This window comes from Gouania willdenowi, chromosome 21 (assembly GCF_900634775.1).
Source record: "Gouania willdenowi chromosome 21, fGouWil2.1, whole genome shotgun sequence".
In the NCBI taxonomy this organism is placed as follows: Eukaryota; Metazoa; Chordata; class Actinopteri; order Blenniiformes; family Gobiesocidae; genus Gouania; species Gouania willdenowi.
The window spans coordinates 3,460,550-3,481,052 of record NC_041064.1 but is presented as its reverse complement, the minus strand read 5'-3'; the positions used below and the strand labels follow the sequence as shown (position 1 = coordinate 3,481,052).

Here is a 20,503-nt window from a genome sequence, read left to right as displayed (position 1 = left end):
TGCGACAGCTGCTGAGTTTGGTACAGGTCTAACTTTGTGCAGCAGAGGCCGAGCTAGCAGACAGTACCGTGCATCACTACTGGGACGAGGCTCTGACACTAAAGGGAACTCAGTGATGAGGAGTGATTGATCACTGCAGCGTTCAGCCTTACCTCTCAGCAGTGAGACAGTGAGGAACAGATGTGACACTAACCCCTCCCCATTTTATCACCAACACTTCAACATCAAACTGCTTCTTATGGTATTAAATATTACATTTGGTCTGTAACTATTTGCTTGTTTGTTCACTGGATCCCTGTTGGCTTCCACCGTGGTGGTTACTAATCTTCCTGGGGTCCATGTTCTTATATTTTAGTATATATAAGAACAGAAAAAAAATAAAGACAGCTAAAAAAGAATACAGACATTTCATTTCACCAACAAATAATTAAAAAAAATACATTAATTTTACATTAAAATTAAAGATTTAAATGCTCTACAAAAGACAGACATTTTTAAATAGTTGGTATTACTATAGTTGGTATAACTATAAACTACACCACGACTGATTTTAGCCCTCAAAATTATTCAACATCAAGCAATAATTCCAGCAAGTTCTTTTTGTCTTCTTCTTGAATAATATATATATGGTTTCATTTATTCAGACAACTTTTTTTTTTACAGGAAATGTAATTGTTTTTCACTTTATATTCTGTAAATCAATCAATGACGCAACACCTAAATGTGTTCAACTGCATTTCTTTTAGTTAAAATGTGCTTACTCAAAGTGTCAAAATATCATGTGGTGCGACTGGCCATGACTGCCGTTTTGAAAAAATATCTAAATATAAATAAACTACTCTAAATATATTCAAATTTGTTTTATGCCCCATTTTAAAACCTTGCCCGATTATGAACATTTTATGAAATATCATTTTAAGTCATTGATCCACATACAGTTCTCCTTTTCTTATTCATCATTCCATGTTGACAGTGTTACTAATTAGTAGTAGTGTTCTGTTTCTGTTCATGTACAGTATATATCAATGTTCTTATTTCATATAGTTGCCGATAAATCGGTTAGCGGCTTTTGAAATACCCAAATATCTTCAGTCCTAAAAATCATCCAGCAAAACTACATTTCCACATTCCTTCTTTCACTGATTTTTAACATAAATCTCATTAACCTTAACCTTGTCTGTAAGATGGATTCTGGCGTTCACCAGGAGAATCTTGTACTGTTCCTGCCTTTGCCTTTCGAATCCGAACAATTTGAACCAATCATGAGGCAGTGTTGTGGTTTCGGGCGGGATATCCGGGTGTGACTAAGGCAGAAGCGCCAAAGCAAAACTGGCGCATGCGCAGTTGCGTGGAGAGGAACTAGCTGGGCTACCGCTAATAGCATAGCTCCAAATCAAAATAGAAAGATGACGACGCAGGAGGATGGTTAACGTGTCCTTAACTCACATACTTGTTACAAATAAGGCAAAAGTCACTCAACGACATAATGACCGCAGCATTACTATCCCAAAAGAAAGTTTCCATCAGCAGAGCCGTGTTGTTGTTGTTGTAGCAGCGACTCTGCGGCACATGCCGATGACATCATTTGTTACCGTGTGATTGGCAAAAAAAATATCATGGTGGACAGGCGCTTCGCTTAATCAGCTTCAAGCATTCTGTTCATGTCCCTCCCTGGTTCTGAAAGGATTCCCAAACACAGACACAAATCGATGTGGAGAACTCGAGTTAGAGGGCGGGGCTATATAACAATCTGGCTCTTGCAAGGTCACATTAACCTCCCGCGGTCTGCAAAACTGACTCAGTACAACACAAAGTGTATAATCAAAAAATATTGTTCACTCTTCAGACAAACTCCTGCAATACAGCAATAATCTCCCCTCCGTGTTTCCAGACTCTGCAGGGGAACAAAGACCACCAAAAAAAAAGCAGGAATAGATGTGAAAGCTAATCCCAGTGGGATGTAGTGAATACTGTGAGAGTCGACTGTGCTTGTTTGACTTCAATGAGTATTGATTGAAACAGGCCAACCCACTTGAGATGTTGAAGGAAGCCACAGAGTGAAAAAAGCAACAGGTATCTCATTGGGCTGACCAGCATCAATCAGAGCAGCACCAATACATCAGTATGCACAGAGTGAACAAGCCCCCATACAAGTGTCACTGTCTCACTTTAGGAGGGGCTCTCAAAGTGGGACATAAAATCAATATTACAACATCGTGTTTTACTGACATCAATTATAACACATCCTAGACACACAATATATCAGACTCCACACGTGAATACTTTCGGTTCATTCACAGAATATTTTATCAGTACTTAAAGTCAAACCACTATGAACAGGACATGGATGGATTGATTTGGATCTTTAGTCGTTTGCTCGACAGACAGTCGACGTTATCGTTTATTGTTAAACTTCTGTGGAAAAAAAAGTTTAGTTTGACCTGAATTTGGACCTAAATGCACAGTTCAGTGAAATACTGGAGCTGTGATTATTTAAGAAATGTTGCTCATCAGGCCTTTAGTGAAGTAATAAATATTTAAAAGGTTGTGTGAGTTCATGTCGTTTGATTCTTCTGTGGTTTTCTGAGGAACAAGGACATGAATCAAGCATGAATTCTCTTCTATGAACATTTGATTTAAAAAAATTAATAGATTGATCGATTACTAAAAGAATAGTTTACTGCAGCCCTAACATCAGTTGAAATTGATCTTTTTCCCACACAGAATCTGTGGCCCACGTGAGATCAAACTACCATATTTTCCGGCGTATCGGACACTGTGTTTATTTACCCCTATAGCAGGATGACTGAACTGTAACAGCCACTGAACATCATGGTGAACTGAATGGTGAAAAGCCAGCTTCAGATAATGGAGGAAAAGTGAAAGCTATCACAGCTTTAATAACCAGACGGATGAGACGTGGTCCGTATACAGGATGACGTCTGAGTGGAGGGAAATTGAGTGGGAGTGAGTGACAGCACAAGTCTATTGAATATTTATTTTTATTTTCTGTGCTTAAAAATAAGATGTTTGCTTGAATAAAAACCAAATAGTAATAAATCCAAGCTTGTGGACCGGGGAGCGGTGCTGGCTCGTATGCATTTACAGTGAGAAGAGCGTTTAAAAAGTACAATAAGGTTTAAAATGTAAGATGTCTCAGCCAGTTTTTGATAATAGGAAACAATAAGAGTAAAAAAGGTCTGTCATTTATTCATTTCAATTGCTAGGTGGTAGGGTGATTAAGGATTACATTAAATTTAAATTCAAAGTGTTAATTGTCATATGTGCAGTTAGAAACACGTTTTCCTGTACAATGAAATTACTACCTTGCTTATGAACTAAGATATAATACAATGAAATTACTACCTTGCTTATGAACTAAGATATAATACAATGAAATTACTACCTTGCTTATGAACTAAGATATAATAATGTGTTTATACAAGTTAAATCTAACAGTGGAAAATACAACACTGCCAATAGAACTAACAACAGCTGGATTAACCTTGATGTAGACACAAAACAAGCTGCAAACTTGTGTGTCCAAAAGAGACATTCCCGAGTGGTGACATTATGCATGAAAAGGGAAAAACCTTCCAAACACCTTCGAAAGAGGAACTATTCTTGAACTGGAGGAATGCTAACAACGTCCAACACGAACAAGGCCAACACGAACAACGATAGAGAGGAGGAGGAATAAAAACAAGACAACACTGACTACAGATGAGAATACACAAAAAAAGGACTGTTCAGAACAACTCAAGAATGTTTGACCAGAGAGACATGTAAACCCATGTAAATTTGCGATGGTAAAACAGGGGACGGGACCCAGATAAGCTGCTTCTCTCGTCTCCTTTTTCGGCATGTACAAAAAAAAAAAAAAAAAAAAAAAATGTAAAAAAAAAAAGTGAACGTAATTATGTCGGAAATAAACTGAATAAATAAATAAACAGTATAACGTTGTCAAATCACCACGTTGATGGAGAAGCTTACATAAGGCGATCTGATGTAGAGAAAGAGAGAGAGCGCTGCGTCAGCCTGGATACAGTAAAAAAATCAGTCAGAAATGATAAACAGCATAAAGTGTCAAAATCAGCACATTGAGTTTGTTCAGAAGTGATCGCATCCGGATTCTGACTCAGAGTTTGGACATGAATGAGGCTGATAGTGCATGGTAAGAAGAGCAGATGAAGGGAGCAGTATATCAGTCTGGATCCAGTAAAAATGAACCATAAATAGCTGTAAATGGACTGATAAGCAGACGTGGAGCATTGAGGAGGAGACTTCCTGTAGAGATGGAAACCCATCAGAATACACAAAAATACACAAATCTCAGTGAAACCTAACGGGAGTACAGCAGCTCGCCTACTTGCCTGTTCTGATTGGCCGAGTCATGTGAAGTGTGACCTTTACGTGGATTTTTCTTGGAAAATTGCAACAGTGCGTTCAATAGGCTGTAAAATACAGCACTGTTGTTTGCCACTTTACCACTTAATTCAATTGTTTATTTCCAAACAGTGGATAAGATAGTGTTGTGCCATGCTACTGCCTAGCGTACCGCAACAATAACCACTTACACCTCAACACACACTCTTTAAACCAGCTAATGAATTCACAGTGTAGCTCCAGCATAAGCAGCACTCCAAAAGCCCAAACACACACAAACACACTTGTGTGATGATGACACACACTCCCACATTATCCACTTGTTAAAGTTGATGACAGTGAGTTGTGATTTAGTGGGAGGGGGGTCATGGGTTTTCAGTTGTTTTGTGACGAGTCCTCACATGGTTTGTTCTGATGTTCAGTCACGTGATGCAGGGAGCACAGGACAAGGTGACACATTATTAGAAACTTCACACAAGGAAAAATATTTAATCACTTCACAAGAACACAGTGAGCCTCCTTCTATCTCAGGGATTCAGGTATCAGAGCCAGCACCCTGGGCTAGGCATAATGATAGCTTCTGAAGCCAAAAACGTATCACGTTAGAAAAAAGGAAGTTCGAATGTAAACCAAGCCAGAGGAAGCAGCCTAACATTCGGGCATGAAAATTAACTGGAATTTTTCCATTTAGTAGAAAATTGACGCTAGATTAAAAATGGTTACAGATTCATTGCACTTTACCATAGAATGAACTACGTTGTCTGTACTTTTTTCCTTTTATTTTTCATTGTCAAAAGAATCCCTTGATAAACTATTCAAAACAATGTAATTTAACTAAAAACAAATCTTGAATGAAATAAATAAAGGAATAACACAAATGAAGAAGAAGCCTATTAATTTAAATTTGGGTCCTATAGTAAACAATGCAAAACCATAATAGTTCTTTTTCTTTTTAAAAGTGCAACTTGAAAATGTGTTTTGTGCCTTAACAATTGGACTTTTAAAAAAAAAAAAAAAAAAAAAGTAATTTCACTGTATTTACGTCAGATATTTGTTTGGACCAGCAGAGGGCGCTGGTAACCCAGTGGTTGGTTGGCATGCAGAAATTCTTGCAGTGAAGAAGAGATGCTATGCGCTAGCAGACAGAGCTAATAGAAAAACGACGTGATATTTATAGATATTCACGTAATATTACAGATATTCTTTCGGTGCTAAAGGGGTAAGGAATCACTTATGAACATGTTTAAGAGTAGAAGGCGGCCAGAAAAAAAGAAGTAGCAGATTCCGAACTGCGATTCTATTTTCACATTATCGATGTGAACCGTGATACCTATGAATCGATTTTTAACTGCCTTACGATTAATCGTTACATCCCTAGATACAGGGATGCAGAAACTAAAAAGAAAACAAATTGATATTGGAAATCACGCCTCTCTTTAAGAGAAGGCCTCCAAAGCCTGTAACCAACTCTCGCCTTCTTCTTACTCACAAACTGAAACAAAAACATTGTCCTAAAACTGCCAGCAACCCCCTTTTTCTTAATTTAAAAGATGCTTTCACACACCAAACACGCACACAAACAAATGAGCAGAAACCCACACCCAAATCTACCCAATCGGCTGCTGTAAAACATATTTCCAATGGTTAACGCTAACACCTGCATAAATTAATAAGTTACATTTCTGTTTAAAAGATGAAGATAGAAGTTGGTTTTTAAGATGCTGGTTCATATGTCCCCAGTGCAATGCTTTCACAAACGTTATTGTTTGTTTATTAGACTTTAATTTAGTTACACGCTCTGCAAAACCTCTTCCTGCTAGGCAAACTCAGCGCAACTGGGCGTGAAAGTTCCACTTCTTCACTGAACAGTGAACAATACTGCCCAAAAGGAGCATAAATTCTAAGGCCTTTGCATCAAGCCCTCTGGACATCATAGTCTGTTACCTGACAAGCCGCCTGCCGCTTTAAAAATAACAACATTCACATAACTTTAGGTGCTTAAATCGCATACACACAATCTCATTCTCATCGGACGATAGAAGCTGAAACACACAGACGGACCTCGATATCCCACCCTGCTGTGTTGATTTCATTTCTTTACCTTTCTTTCACTAAGCATTCTTTTCTCATTTTATTAAGTATTAGCCTTAGTTTAGTGAGCATCTTGCTCTGTAGTGTTGATAATTGTTACCTATACATCTGTGGTTTATGTATCAATGTTGTTCTGCTATAGAAGAGTAGATAGTTTGAGAATTCACATTCAGAGCTTTTGTTAATTACTAACAACTGCTAAACAGCATTATTCCTCTTTTAAAGAGATGTCACCCCAAAGTTTAAACATTAATCTTTAATCAGCTAAAAATATGGCTTCTTGACCACAAATTATGTTCACACTGACAGTCATATTTTATTTAGATTTTTTCTATGTTGTTTCTCTTGTGTCAAGTATGGATTTACCATTTTGTTTGAACTGTGTTCCAGTTGTAATTTACTGTGTGGCAATTCTGAAAGTTTGAGTCCAGGCTTGGTGCTTTGTTTGATCAGTAATTATTTTGTTATTTGTACCTCTTCTCTTTTGTCATGCTGTAATCTCTTGGCATTTTAATACGTTTTACATTTTAGGTTAGCTTTTAAAATCTGGCCAGGGACAACAGATGAAAACTAGCCTATTTCAGCTAACTCTGGCTCATTTACAGAATGTCTGTTTATTAATGTGCATTGTCCCTTTTAAAAAAAATCAACACATTTAAATTAATTCATAATAAAACTTACTAAACCCTCTACAAAGCATTTTCTAACACTCCACACTACACGATAAATAAAAGTATGTGTGATCAGTGCTGATATCATATCGGACCAATATCGGTATTGGCAGATACAAAAGGACGCAATATCGGTATTGTATCGGAAGTAAAACCAGTCCAGGCTGCATACACACAGTGGGTGATAGGCCTAATTTACAGTGCTTTAAAAATGGCTGAAAATACCAGAACAAAATGATTGGTTAAACCTGGACACACAGCTAATCAATACAGCCAATATGACCTCATTAGCCCAGATAACTTCAGTGGTGGTTGACCATTAATGCTGCTTTTGTCTTCCTGTTTAGAGGGCTGACGGTAGCGGTGACTGAATTTACCGTCAACAAAGAGTCGTCCACTAAATCTGCTCGATGGCGACAGAAACCATCACCAGAGATCCATAAAGTTAATTACGTTGTTCGTTTTCAGTTCGAATCACGTGTAGAAATAACCAACAAGCTTTCCCTCACAGTCCCTCACTCCTATGGAGCATTGAGTCCTTCCTCCTGCCATAAAACCAACAATTATTCTTCACTTTCTCACACACACACACACACACTCGTTCTAATCTCATGGGATCACGAGGGTAACCATTATCACGCACTGTTGACTGCACTCACTTGCACGAATACCAAAGGGTATTTACAGGGAGCCAAAGGTCCCAGTTAGAGTTAGAAATGCTTTCAGCTTCGTGGACCTCGTTTTATTTACTTCAACGGTCAGTTAGCGTCAGGCAATGAGCTGCATGTTTGCTAAGAGAATACTCAGTTATCACACACTTAGTTACAAATACAGACAGGAGAGCGTAAGGAAGAGTCAATATATCGATGGATTCAATTAGAAACAACTTCCAGGCAGCATCAGCTTTAGTGTACACAGCATTAGGAGTGAGATTATAGTGTTAACATCTACGGGCGTAAAGAAGCCTAGTTTTTAAATTGAGCCAACTTTGCTTTAACACACAGCACCAAAGAGAGATATGGGGATGTGGTGTGGTGCCTTTTAGACTTAGAAAAGATTAAACACGCTCTCTAACGTGCATGTTCTACTGCTATATGTGCTTTGCATGCACGCAGCTCAGGAGTTGAACAGTCCTGTGCTTGGAGAGCCTCCTTTCAACACGTTGTTACGAGTGTGAAGCAGATGAAAAGCTGGGCAAATGTACACTCTCAGCAGAGAATGCAAATAGGTTTGGAGGTTGTGTTATATACATGCTCGGAGCATGGGGAAGTATAGCCTTGCAAAAAGGATAAAGCCACGGAGAATAAACGCTGAATGAAGTAACAAACACGTCACCTTGTCTCTCAGATGATGCTCGGCTGCGTCGATGTTCAGTGGATCATCGAAGTTCAACAGGTCCTGAAGGAATAGATAAGAAGATAAAAGACGTTATCAGACAACAGCCCAGGAGCCTCATTTATAAAACAATGAGTAGAATCTAGGGCTGGACGATATGGACCGAAACTCATATCTCAATATTTTTACTCAACATGGCGATACACGATATTAATCGATATTTTAACTGAACGTCAATTCAGGGTTAAATTTGCTGATGAAACATTGAGTGAGTGAGTTCTGTAGTATGGCTTGTTTAGGGGAAGGTCTGGATTAGGACGCACTCAGAAATCCATCTAACTGTGGTTTTCAGCCTGTGCTGACAAGTAGCTAAAGCAGCTACTCCTAAAATTAGTATTTTAATAAAAAATAAGCTAAAAAATTTAAATATATCGATATAGAGGCGATATTGGAATTTTCTATATTGCCAAATAAGAAATCGTGTTATATCTTGACTCTCGATATGTTGCCCAGGCCGAGTGTGAATCAATTTCAAATCATTTAGAAATACATCTAACCGAAAGTTATATGCTGTTCTGAGAAGTAACGGAAGTAGCGACTCCTAAAACGACTATTTTAATACAAAAAAGCTATAAAATATATATTTCAAAAATATGGAAAAGAAAGGAATGGTTTGTATTAGTCCTTTTGTGTTAGTTTTCTTGTTTTTCTAAGATATTTTGTGTGTTTTTTAATTCATTTTCTCTATTTTCTTGTCAAAATGGCAATTTTTCCTTGCCTTTTTGTGTGTTTTTTGAGTCATTGTGTGTTATTGTTGTCATTTTGTAGATTTTTCTGTCATTTTGGGAAATGTCATTGGCATTTTGTGTGTCTGAAGTCCTTTTGTATATACGTTTTCATTTTATGTTTAAGTGGTTGTTTAGTGTGTCTTCATTATCATTTTGTGTATTGTGCTGACATTTTGTGCATTTTGCCTTCATTTTCTGTGCTTATGGAGTTCTGCGTGTGTTACTTTGGGCTTCATGTAACTTCCAAACTCATGAATTCCAATTTTGTTTTGGGGGCCGCACAAAATCAGACCAAGATGCCTATGTCTGACCTAATGGCTCACTGTTAATTATCTGATTATGTGGATCTATAATTCTGATATATGAGCACCTTAGATGTATGACTTGAATCTTGCTTCAACTCACCATCAGAACCGTCGTTTTCCCACGCCTCCAAAGTGTCTGTGTGCCAGGTTCAGAGATAGCAAACTAGTGCGCACATTCTTAATTTTTTTAGAAACCACAACCTTTCGTGAAAAGATTTATGCGCATCCTTCAGGCCCCGTTTTGGGCACAGGCTACGGTTATAAATTAGGCCCCTGATGTTTGTTAAACTGTTTTAATAAAGCACTTTAGAGGTTCAATACTTCCATCTGTGGGTCAAATGTTGGGAATTCAGTGGGAGGTAACCGACTATTGACTTTCCTCACATTCTGAACAGCCACAAACAAACAAACAAACAAACAAACAAACAGGTTCAATCACTCGGTGGTTGGAGTGACGCGTTCACGATTAATGAGGCAAGAAACAAAAGGCCGTTATTGGTGAGATGAAAAGCAGCATCGCTCTAGAGGCCTTTTTCCTCATTGAGTGCTACAATTTGGGGCACGACCACGTATCTGTGCAAATTACCATCATCATTATCATCGGGAAATACAAAGTTGACCTGCAGCTTAATGTAGTTATGCTCACAGTGATAATCAGTGATTAATTTGTGTGCGTTTGTATTTAACCAAGCCACCAAAATTTAAAAGGGATAAATCATCCAAATTTAAAATGCTGCCTTGCAGCTAGCTCAGCTAAATATAAATTACTTAATAATGCAGGAAAAATACCAAACAGAAACGTACATTCTACGCTAACTTTTCATACTACAAATATCTTATATACAAAAAGAAAAAGGCAATACTTACAGTAAAGAGTGAGTTTAATCCCCATACAACGTCCTACAAAAACAGAAAAGAGAAAGTATTATAAATAAAAACCCATTAAAGACAAAAACCTGTAGGCAAACTCTATAGAACACAAAGTTGTACATACTATAAAATACACGTTTTTTTTACAGTAACTTTAAAAATCTTGGTTCATAGCACAATACAACATTTAAAAAGTAATACATCCCATTATCATACATTACAAACTTTGCATTCAGACATATTCAGTTAAACTTAAATTATATTATTACACTACTACAACACTATATACTAAGACAACATAGTGTGTGTGTACCGTGTCTTCTGAACTTTATATTTATTTCACAAAATGCATCAACATATGTACTTTCTTCTTGGGAAAATCTACAGATAAGTCATTCTGGTGGATAAGTTGCACATGTGGATGTTAAACTGCTTCTAATTGTTTTGGTAGAAAGGCACCTTTTTTAGCCAATGGACTGCTTCCTTTCCTATGCTATTTGCTACGGTACACTATTAGTTAAAGAAAGTGCCAATCATCAATCAAATCTGTCCATCAGCTCAACTTCACCAGGTAGAAACCGGAGCTTTTTTGTTCCACCCCAGAACTAAATTAGATACTTCATGCTAGTTATCACGGACAGGTGATATTATCGGTCCACCGATATTCAATCAATCAACTTTATTTGCCCCCAATGGGGGCGATTCAGAGAGCAAAGACATGGGGAGCATTAAAGACATACAAGCCATATGAGAGTATGGTGACACAGCACTACTCAGGAGCTCAGACCTGCTGGATGATGGTCAGTAGGTCATCTTCAAATGGTGCTGATTGACAGACTGTGTTTCTGCATTAATTCAGATATCAGTAGGACGGTTTCTGTCCAAATCTGCCTGTTTTTCATGCACTGATCAGAGCAAAGTTACAGGACCTGACCCAAATTAACTTCCTCAAAGGTCATTGTGTGCTTCTGTGCACTCACGTCTCCACATTGAACAAGCAAAACGCTCATTTAAATAGGGCGGTCTCCACCACTTCTGCACGTGCATTAATCATTGCTGCAATCTTAGTGAATTCCTCACAGCAGGTGCGGAAACTGTGTCACCAAAGGATTTCGGGACGCAATTGGTTTACCACCCTTTATTTCAGATCTTGGTGACATAACTGATATCGGCGAAAAGCTAATATCCAACATCTCTACTCGTCATTGCACTATTTTCAGAAATCTAATGTCCATGGATAGATCGCTCCTCTGTATAAGTTACTTCCACAATTAATAAAATAGCGACTTATACCCTGCAACCACACATCGCCGATAATTTGAGCACTGCCTGGTGAGTGATAACACTTGAGTCTGTACTTGATCTGATAACTGGGCACCCATATAAACCTAGCTACTAATCAAATAAATCTCATTGCACTTGTTTGCAAGTTCGAATCGTTAAAAATAAAATTAAGCGTATTCTGTTTTAAAAGTGTCCGAAAACAAAGTGGGTGGTACGTTCCTGAGCATTAGGCTGCATATCTGCAGATGTATGTATTTGAACATGGCTCAATGTGTTAAATGGCTCTCTTAGTAAACTAAAAGGCTTTCCCTACAGCCTTTATGCTTCTATGTATAGAACAATGATAGGGGCAGCGTAATTGCCCATCATCACTGAAGCCTATAGTTTCCATTATCCTGCCCCCCACCATCCCACCCCCACCCCCACTACTCACAGGAGCTGCCCAGTGAGATCCAATTAGTCAAAAACAATGACAAATCAACAGCAGATAACAAGACTACTAGAAAGCACCATGACTATAAATAGAATACGATGCTAGGCTTTTTCTGCTAAATGGGAGCAGCTGTTTGCTAATCTACGAATTTAACTATTCAACTTTCCATCCAATTACTTTCAATCACATCACAATCATAACACATTATATTAAATAGTGTGGATGCCAATTAAAGCAAGTCATTTCTTCACATCTAGTGCAGATGATCAAGACTCAAATGCTACATTTCTGAAAATTTGACACAAAAACCTGAACCAATGTGACAGACTTTATGAAAAACTCTAGCTTGATTTTCCTGTTCTTCTTAGGAATAACGTCATAACGATTCTCAATGGGAGCATTAATACAAAGATTAGTCCTGACGTGACATCATATGCGAACACCGATTGGTAAAAATCTCCATATGACTCCAAAAGTAGTAACAAAGTTTTAATATTTAGCTTCAGACCATCATCTTAAGTGCATTTAATGTACAGTTTTAATGTCTGTGGTTTACTCGCTAATTTCAGCCACCAGAGCATGTCAGCACACTGTTTAAGGGAGAGTAAAGGACCTTTAGGAGAGCTCTTCTTCTCTGCTTCATTGTCAACAGTCACATCACAGATTTTTTACGGTTTTTAATCCTCTTTCGGTAAATAAAAGCGGTTTACATCAGCATCTTGAACTTTCCTTGTTTTTTAGAGCAACCAAAAGCAGCAAAAGTTCTGCAGCAAATGATCTGAAAAGCAGGCTGAATGCTAAAACCTGCTTATTCTGCTCTTATTTTTCAGATATCCACAGACACCTGCCCCAATTCCCTGTTTTCTATTGCTATATGAGCCGTATGTGTTTTATTTTTTAACTTTACTTGCACTGCAGCCTGTCAGTCAGCTCTCTGTCAGAGCTGTGAACACAATTGCAAACGCTCCGAGTTCAGCCAAAACAATCGGTGTAGAATTCACTTGCCTGATCTACCTCTAGACCTTATTTTCTGGTTCACAAAGTGGAGTTTATTGCTCTTTTCTAGAGTGTTATAATGCTCCAGGATAGACTGGTGTGAACGCACCCTCAATCTACATCAACAGAGACAAATTTAGTTGAAAGTTGGAAATAGAAATGAGATAATTCTAACATTGAATTGCAAATTCCTAAACAAGATCTCGACTACCACACATTTTTCCACAGAATTGATGTCAAATTGCTGCCGCTTAAGGGTGCAAATGACCGGTTTCATAAACGGTTGATAATCAGAACAAATCGATATTTGCCGATGTCACAAGCCTGCCACGATATAATTCCGATTTGATTTAGAGGCCTGCGATTGACAATAATCTGTTTTTTTTTTTCACACTAAAGAATAAAAACATAATATTGATACATTTTGAGAATGTTATTGCCTGACTATTTAAGGTATTTACATGAAAAACATTCTTTGAAAAGCCCTTTTTTCTCATCAACTAATGTTTGGTGTTTTAACAAAGCGAAAGGCAAAATGGCAATGATATCGATGTATGTACTTTAAATCAATTTGACTCAATTATTGATCAAACAATCGAGTAATCAATCGAGATGGATTACTCTTTACACCCCTACTGCTCCTTTGTTTTCATTTTTGTTTGCTTTTAAAAGTTATGGCAGTGATATAAAAAAGGTGAAAAAACATTTCAACATTGGGGAAAACAAAGTAAAATATATGTATTTTGTAGTGATTGTGGTGACTAGACGTGGAAAAAACGGTAAAAGATGTTACATAAAGCATTGTGTGGGCCGAAGTAGGGAAGAGTGGTGACTGACAAACAGGGACAGCATCACCCACTCTGATCTGCAGCTTTTACACTTAGTGCGACACCTTCCCACGCAGGTCCACGCTAACTCAACCACCCTCACCCCTCTGTGACCATGTGGACACCACGTGCACATCTACATGAAGCCCCCGACGCATCAGTCACATATAAACCAAAAATAAGAGGGACCTTATTTCTGACCTTGGATACAATGGATGCACCAAAAATTGAAACGGAAACGTTACATTAATGTGTGTATCGTGTGTGTGTAGGCATAGGCAATGTAACTTTTAGCATTTATAAGCCCAAGCTGTGCAGGCTGCACTTCAAGCATTAAGAGCTCCAATCCCTGACCTAGTGTTTCCCAGTCCTCGCTGTGCCTGCTTGATTTTCACTGCTGTAAACTAGCACAAATGTATGCATTCACAGCTCAACACAAAACCCACTAAACTCATTTAAACATATTCACCACAAACTAACAGCACTATTGCTAAATAAAATACTATATTCGTTTTAATTGATTAAAACAGGAATATTCTATACCGTGGAGGCCATTTTATCACATTTCTGACAATAGGAGACAACAATTAACTACATTTTACAAAGGAGACTTCACTTACTATTGAAGTATTTACATATAAGTTGCATTGTATACATATAATTAGTATTATTAATATAATTCCACTTTAAATTAAACTCATTGTTTAATATTTGTAGATGTAAGGAACCAATGACACACCGTTAGGGGTTTAGGAGTTGAACTGTTCCACAAATGAAAAAGCATTTGAAATTATGGCGAGAGTTATGATATGAAGAGGGGGTCCACATGATTTGACAAAAATGCAAAAGGGTACATGGGACAAAAAAGATTGGAAACCATTGGTCGAAACAATGAACAACGAAATTACCATTTAAGCAGTTAATTAATACACCAAATAAATGTTTGTACAAGTGCATTTATTGTATTATTTGAATGGTTTATAGTCCTTCTGGGAATTTGAGCACCATGCTGATTTCAGACACGGTACATCGACAATAAACAGCATTAAAAGAATAAACAATAACGTGGCCTTATTTTCTAACTAGATCTTAGGTAAACTTTGTGAGACAATATTTGGGCCTCAATTGTCACCATATCAAATATATTAGAAAATCCACAAATTCAAGCAGTCGTGAAAAACAAATAGAAACATCTTAAATTTGAAAGGACTTTAATCACTTGAAACACTTAGAGATTAGCTAAACCCTGAGGTTTTTGCTGACCATGTAAATAAAACAAGGAGTGACAAAAGGCAGCTCTGAATTTGAAGAGATGCTCGAGACAGAAAAGGTTAGGAAACACTAATATTTAATCACCATATAGAAAAATATTAGAAATCAACTCATTTAAGGCCAACGTGAAAAAGTCCAACTAAATAGTGTGAGGTGAGAATTGATCTTTAGTTAACACTGAAATAGAACGACAACAGTATTTAATTTCGTGAAAAACAGATGCTCATCAAGTCTTTTAAAGACCACCAGGACATCTTAAGAAGAAATCTGGTCTTCTGACAGGAATCCACCAAAAGCTCATCAAACATCTACAGCTGGTTCAGAACAATGCAGCTCAGGTCTGAACCAGAACAAAGAGAGAGTCATTACTCCAGTTTTAAAGTCTTAACACTGGCTCCCAGTCAGCCTCAGAATAGACTTTTGGTTCTGCTGCTGGTGTAGAAATGTGGTCCAGAACCCATCAGTGAGATGTTAAGGCGGGCATACACTGAGATTTTTGGACCATTTTGAGCCGATATTTCACTCGTGCGTCTATTTTTGGGATCGGGCTTAGTCTTGGCTAAATCGTGTAGTATACATGGGGTCATGAGAAGCGATAAACACCTCACGACCAGCTCCCGATCAGCAATCGTATGGTCGTAAGAAAATCAAACATGTTTGAAATCCTGGGCATGAGGGTATCACTGTTGAAGCAGTGCCACGAACCGACTTACCACAAACTCCCTCACTGTGCATGCACTAACATCGTAAGACCACTGTAGTATTGACGGAATGTACTGCCCACGTCTGTCCAGGCAGTTCCTGGTCCATCACATCGCCGCCTTTTCTTTTTTAAAGCTCTTTTTGCTGAGATTCACAAGTATCCACTTCCTGGTTCTTCTTCTTCTGTTTTAATGGCGACGCTTCAGAGTTCTTCTTCTTCTTCTAATTTGGATGTTGCATTTCCGGAAACAAGACCTTGACGTGCCGTGTATGAACGTACAGTGTGAGCAGTCAGACCGTGTCAGAGTGTCGGTCCGTACAGTGTGAGAATATGAATCGTGAGCTGCGCACATTCGGGCTCTGCAATTGAGTCGCACGGTTTGAGCTGGAGCTGAGTACAACGATTGAAAAAATCGCACCGTGTCTGCCTGCCTTTAGTCAAGTATGAACCTAGCAGGTCTCTCAAATCTATAGACACAGGTCAGATAGTGGAGCCAAGAGGTCACAGTAAACATGGTGATGCTGCTTTTAGTTGTTATGCTGCAAAGAAGTGGAACAAACTGCAGCAGAGCTAAAGTCAACATCACGTGAACATTTTTAAATGTTTTTTCTCTATTGTGAATGACTGAATGGGAGATTTTTAATCATATTACTGTTAGTGTAATGTTCTACTGGTGATTTTAAATGTTCTTATTGATTGTTTTCTGCTACACTATTTAATCATGTAAAGCACATTAAACTGCTTGCCTTAAATCTGTAAAGAATTTAATCACTTAACACTTTAAGACTTATTATTTGTCAGCCTTTGATATTACACAATGTCTTTATGAGGAAAGCATTCAAAGAGGATTTCCTGAAACACTCCCAGAGCTTTAAATGCACACATTTACAGATTCTTATAATTACTGTATCTCGTCGTCTAGCTCTCGCCAACAATGCCAAATCTGATTTATCATGGAAGTGAAATCTGCAGAAGGTTTGGCTCCATAGTTTCCATCAAACACCAGCAGAGTCCCTTTGTGAATGGGGACAGGCGGCTGGTGTCGATTGAATCTTCACACACTGCTTGTGGCTGAAGGATAAAAAGTGAGTGGAATCTTTTCTAAGCAGCTGAAAGGCTTTTCATTGTGATGTTTAATTTATGAGGCTGAGGCAAAGCTTTCTCATTCTGCCTTAACAGGACAGCGTCGCACAAGCAAAAAAGAATAATGAATAAAAATCAAGAGGTGCCATACCCGTGTCTTCACCTTGTGTGTAGAATAAAAAAAAAAAATCAATTTTAAAGAAGTTATTACCTCACACACACTGACAGATGTTTAACTTCTCGAAGCAATAATCCATAAAATGAGATATAAAAGATATTTTTACAGAGTGAAGAAAACAATGGCCTGTTTGCGTTGAGAATAGTTTCAACCTCAGTGTTAAACCTAATGTGGAAACTACTTAAACACACATTTTCATTCTATTGCAAAAAAAATGAATGCAGACCGGAAAATATGGCCAAATATGCATAACTGTAGCATCATATTACACTTTCAGCATAAGCAAAATAGTCCCACCCTAATTCTCTCTTCCCTGTTGCATTGCAATAAACACTTTTGATGTTAACGCGACTAGCACAGATATGCGTTAGCAAACATAAAAACCTTAGAACATGACATTGTTTTAAACAAATGTAGATAAACAAATCTAGATAAATAAAAGCATGTTTACCTTTAATGTTCTAGTGGGTGCCCAGCCAGTACCATCAATGGAGTGTTCCCGCAATAAGCTGGAGAAAGAAGGTGAGAAAACACATTACATCTCCTGCAGAACATACTGTGCATCTATAGTAAAAGATAGAAAAACGTGAAATCGAGTCAGAAGATTACCTCAAACAAATCTCTCCATTTTCTGTGATGTTAGGATGCCATATTCTGGTCAGACATCGCACTTTAGGAGGCTGCACGTGGACACGGGAAAAGACGAATTTTGGTCATTAACAGAAGATGTCATTTTCATTAAAGCCTCTATCAGACACAGATGGATCAGTTTTACTTCAAAAAATCGATTCATAGGTATCACGGTTGATATCAATATTCTGAAAATTGAATCGCATATATATATTTATCATTCTCTTGTTGGCGGCGGGCGGAATCTGCTACTACTTTCTTTCTGGCCACCTTCTACTCTTAAACATGTTCATAAATGATTCCTTACCCCTTTAACACTGAAAGAATATCTGTAAGATTACGTGAATATCTGTAAAAGTCACGTTTTTCTAAGCTCTGTCTGCTAGCGCGTAGCATCTCTTCTTCACTGCATGAATATTTGCATGCCAACTGACCACTGGGTTACCAGCACCCTCTGCTGGGCCAAACAAATATCTGACGTAAATACAGTGCAATGTTTTTTTTAAGTCCAATTGTTAAGGCACAAATTACATTTTTAGTTGCACTTTTAAAAAGAAAAATAACTATTATGCAGTTTTGCATTGTTTACTACAGAACCAGAATTTAAATTAATAGGCTTCTTCATTTGTATTATTCCTTTATCTATTTTATTGAAGATTTTTTTTTAGTTAAACTGCATTGTTTTGAATAGTTTATCAAGGGAATATTTTGACAACAAAAAATAAAAGGAAAATAATACAGTATTGAATCGATTTTTAACTGCCTTGTGATTAATCGTTACATCCCTAGTATTTTCTAGTTTTTTTTCCCAATAAAAAAAAGGAATATTTTTCGGTCATTTGTTTACAGTACCATTTTGTAAAATAAATCATGAGAATCGTATCGTGAATCGAATCGTATCAGGAGTTGAGTGAATCGTTACATTATTGATCAGCTAACATTTTGGGTTTTATATGTATATATATATATATATATATATATATATATATATGTATATATATATATATTAAAAATTATTACATTTCGGGTTTTAATTTTTAAATTTCAATAATTCGGGCTTTGTTACATTTTGAGTTGTTACATATCAGGCTCTATCAAGCTCTGCAAATATTGTGGATTTTCATTGAATGTATGTATTTGGAGGGACTGAGATATCTACAACTGAATTAGTTGGTAAATGACAACATGATTCACGTTTTCTCTGTTGTTTTTACTTTCTCCTGCTGGACACATTGGATGTTCTAAAGCTTGGCCTCGAGTTTAACACGTGCTGTAGATGATGGAAGATGTTTATTCAACTGGATGATGGTCCAGCATTTGGATGGCAGTATAATAGAAAACCATCACCTTTTTATCATTCATCCAACATGAAACACTCAATACTGCCAATCAAACGAATGATGTGAGCGCGAATGTAGAAATCCTCCAAGGTTTATCGTTCTCCTGATTCCATCAAGGCCTTGTGATTAATGCATCCACACATTACTGTACTGTTGCCCTTCAAGTACAAAACCAAACTTTAACTGGATAAAAACTGCAGCATTCAGGAGACAAACTTTTTAAAAAATTAGAATTTAGAATGAAAAATATTTCAAAGCGACAACTTTATTTCATCAAATTGAAAGAACTCGTCAATGTCCACAGAATGATATTCTGCTTTGATGGATTTGTATTAAGCTGTGATAGAGTGTCAGAAATATAAAGGAATATAAATGTCAGGGTACTTAACAAACCCCTGCATTCAAACCTGAGGTTTATTAGAAAAAGGTTGAGTTGAATGATTTTCTGTCGAGCTCAGTCCGACTCTTTCTTGTGGACTCTTGTTCTAAATGTAAAGGTTTGATTTGATTGCAAGACACGTTTTGTTTAAAGGGCACATGTAGTGGAAATGTATAGCACAAAAAATGTGTTTAATGTATTATCAATAAACAAAATATGTGCAAGTTTTTTAACACACTAAAGGGACTTTTTAGAACAATTTTATATCTTGGGGCATAAACAATGGAAAGCCGCCAGTTTGGTCAGAATATGACGGACTTTGGTTGATTCCTGTTAGCTGTTGCTAGGCAACAGTGTTCCATTGATCTAAAGTTTCCGAACAATTGCGGAGTGTAAAGACAATGATTGCTATAACAACAAGAGAAAAACCCTTGCAGAAAAATTTCTACGAAATTACAAAATTTGGTGGTATGTGAGGACCGCTTCAAGCTCTGCTATGAGAGGGATCTGTGGGCTAAGCTAATGGGCTAAGCTAATAAGCACAGAGCCATAGTTGCATCTGAAACCAGACGCGTTCCGACAGAATTCCTTCACAGAAAGTCTCAATGCAGCTCGTAAATGTACTTGTTCAGAGCACTACTACGTTTGTGCTTACAGGGGATCCTATGGGGGGTGTCATGGCACTAACCGCATCCCCACCACAATGTTCCTTCTTATTTATCAACTCACCTTTATCCGACTAAATGATGAACTCTCTCTGGAGAATTGGGGGGCCGTCAGGTGCTGCTCCTTGGCGCAACATTATGTCAATGAGCAGATATTCTTTCACGCAGCTTTCATTGCAGTTTCTAACAATATTTTTGCACTTCCAACACCGAACTACTCAGCCATGGCTCGTTTCTGCTGCAAACAACAGCTCTGTCCGTTAGGTT

At 37.6% G+C, this 20,503-nt stretch overlaps 1 protein-coding gene across 1 annotated transcript in view; it reads right to left on the bottom strand.

Annotated features, from left to right (window-relative positions):
* Nucleotides 1–20,503, bottom strand: part of ube2f (ubiquitin-conjugating enzyme E2F (putative)) — a 48,973-nt gene that overhangs the window by 9,149 nt on the left and 19,321 nt on the right. The window contains exons 6-9 of the mRNA XM_028437056.1: nt 17,832–17,902; nt 17,674–17,731; nt 10,444–10,476; nt 8,484–8,546 (exon numbers count right to left, since the gene is read on the bottom strand). Coding sequence (XP_028292857.1) covers nt 8,484–8,546; nt 10,444–10,476; nt 17,674–17,731; nt 17,832–17,902 — 225 coding nt within the window. The remainder of the gene's footprint in view (nt 1–8,483; nt 8,547–10,443; nt 10,477–17,673; nt 17,732–17,831; nt 17,903–20,503) is intronic.